This window comes from Eurypyga helias, unplaced genomic scaffold (assembly GCF_000690775.1).
Source record: "Eurypyga helias isolate BGI_N326 unplaced genomic scaffold, ASM69077v1 scaffold20748, whole genome shotgun sequence".
NCBI classification, from domain to species: domain Eukaryota; kingdom Metazoa; phylum Chordata; class Aves; order Eurypygiformes; family Eurypygidae; genus Eurypyga; species Eurypyga helias.
Genome location: NW_010269244.1, coordinates 17,365 through 19,306, shown reverse-complemented (window position 1 = coordinate 19,306; position 1,942 = coordinate 17,365). Strand labels below are relative to the sequence as shown.

Sequence of the window (1,942 nt, the reverse complement as noted above, 5' to 3'; positions counted from 1 at the left end):
TTTGAGTCCGGCTTCTCTGCAGAAGTCCTCATCTGAGCACAAACTGGGGAAAATAAGGAGTAACACCAGCTAAAAACCAGGCACCCACTACCTGCTCCCCTCGAGGGTGTCCCCATCCCCTCCCAAAGCAGCGCTAGCCCCTACCTTGCCCGGAGAGCACTCAGTCCCATCCAAGGGCGGCCCCTTCTTGGTCTTGCAGAAGTAGGGGTTGTCCGGGTGGCTGCACCACAGCTGCTTGCAGGGGTCAAAGGTGCGGAACTGGGGAGCACAGAGGAGCTGGGCTGGGACGGCAGCAGGGAGGTGCCTCCTCGGCCCCACAGTGCCTGGCTGGGGGTGCTGAGGCAGGGGGGGCAATGTGGGCGTGCAACCTGTACGGGCTCCGTACTCACCGCCGTGCACGTTTTGTAGCCCACGCCGAAGTCGAAGCGGCACTGCTCGTCCATGGAGTAGTTAATGCCCGGCAGCTCGGGTAACGTGGGCCACTGGTGCTCAAAGGGGTCATCCAGCAGGCAGTCGTAGGAGCTGCAGATGCAGGGAAAAGGCAAAAGTGGAGTCACACACAGAGAATTTCCTAGCTTTGCCCCTTCCCTCACCTCCAGCCCTCTCCCCAGGTGAATTCAGGAGAAATCTGAATTCTCTTGGGGCTGACACTAACTACCCACCGCTGGAAAACAGGTTTCCGGCAAAAAAACCCCAACTGCATGGTATTGCCCTAAAAAACAAGCATCCCTCCCCTGCCTGCAGTTCCCAAGGGGACCTTGGCACTTGTGGGTACCACCACTGCCACCTGCTTTCTTGCCACTCGCCTTCGCCCTGATACACAGAAAGCTGCTGGCCTATTTTACAACTTTCGGGATTTTTTTTTTTTATTCAACACACAACATTTTGTAGGCTAAAGGATAAACCACACAGCCTGCCCAAAGCAAAGGGCAAAAAACATTGGACATGCGAAGCTGAGCTCCACCAGCAGAGATCTGCAAACTAGTGCGCTCTGTTGACATCTCCAGCTTTTATCAGGCTCCTGTTTGTCTCCAACTTCTGCAGCCCAAAACCAACTCAGACTCGTGCGAAGAACCAAAGCTGTCAGCAGAAGAAAAAGGGACCAGGACCCACTTTTGCTATTCTGGCTGAAACACGCTGTCCCTGCAGGGACCTGTCTACAGCCTGCTTCACGTGGGAGCTGCTGGGTACAGAACACACATGGTTACACCATCCAAAGGGAGAACATCCCTTCCCGGTTTAAATAACCTACTGGATGTAGCGGTTGAGCTCCTGCTTGCTGCAGCGGGACCAGTGGTAGCGGTGGAAGGCGGCCTGGACCAGCGGTGCCATGATGCTCCCCATACTGGTCTCATCGGCGCAGCGGTTGCCCTGGCCGTCGTGCTCCATGCCCAAACTGGTGAGGAAAACGGGCGTAAAGTCGGGTTCCCAGGGGATTTACATCATCCTGTTGCGTGCCGCGGTGGCGGGCACGCCTGCGCCAGCAGGAAGTGCCTTTTGCAAAGAAAGGGGCATCGCCACGCTCGTCCCGCCCCCGCCGAAGGGGACGGCCAGCTCTGTCCCTGCGACTTACACGTGGCCAGTCTCGTGGGCGACGACGAACGCCGAGGAGAAGCCGTCTTCGTGGTTGAGGGTGCAGCTGCGGAGCGGGTGGCACATCCCCGTCACCGGTGCGTAGCCTGGGGCAAGAGAGAAGGGAAGGAGAGAGGAGGAGAGGGGAGAGAAAACCTTTGAGAGAGGAGGGAAAAAATAAAATATTTAATTAAAAATTTAAAAAAAAAGGAACCCGTAGCCTGGCTTCACTGCAACAGAGGAGGGAACAAAGAGGAAGGCGCTGAAGAGGAGGAGCTGCCCAAGTCACTTGGACGGCAGCCCAAGGACTCGCTCGCCATCCCGCCTGCCAGTGCCCAAAGCAGGCTGGGCTCGCGCCGCGGCTCCCCAG

General features: G+C 57.2%; 1 protein-coding gene across 1 annotated transcript in view; it reads right to left on the bottom strand.

Annotated features, from left to right (window-relative positions):
* Positions 1-1,942, bottom strand: part of ADAMTS14 (ADAM metallopeptidase with thrombospondin type 1 motif, 14) — a gene marked incomplete at both ends in the record, with an annotated part of 23,148 nt that overhangs the window by 4,679 nt on the left and 16,527 nt on the right. The window contains 4 exons of the mRNA XM_010158046.1: positions 145-258; positions 390-522; positions 1,253-1,396; positions 1,574-1,679. Of these exons, the coding sequence (XP_010156348.1) occupies positions 145-258; positions 390-522; positions 1,253-1,396; positions 1,574-1,679 (497 nt within the window). The remainder of the gene's footprint in view (positions 1-144; positions 259-389; positions 523-1,252; positions 1,397-1,573; positions 1,680-1,942) is intronic.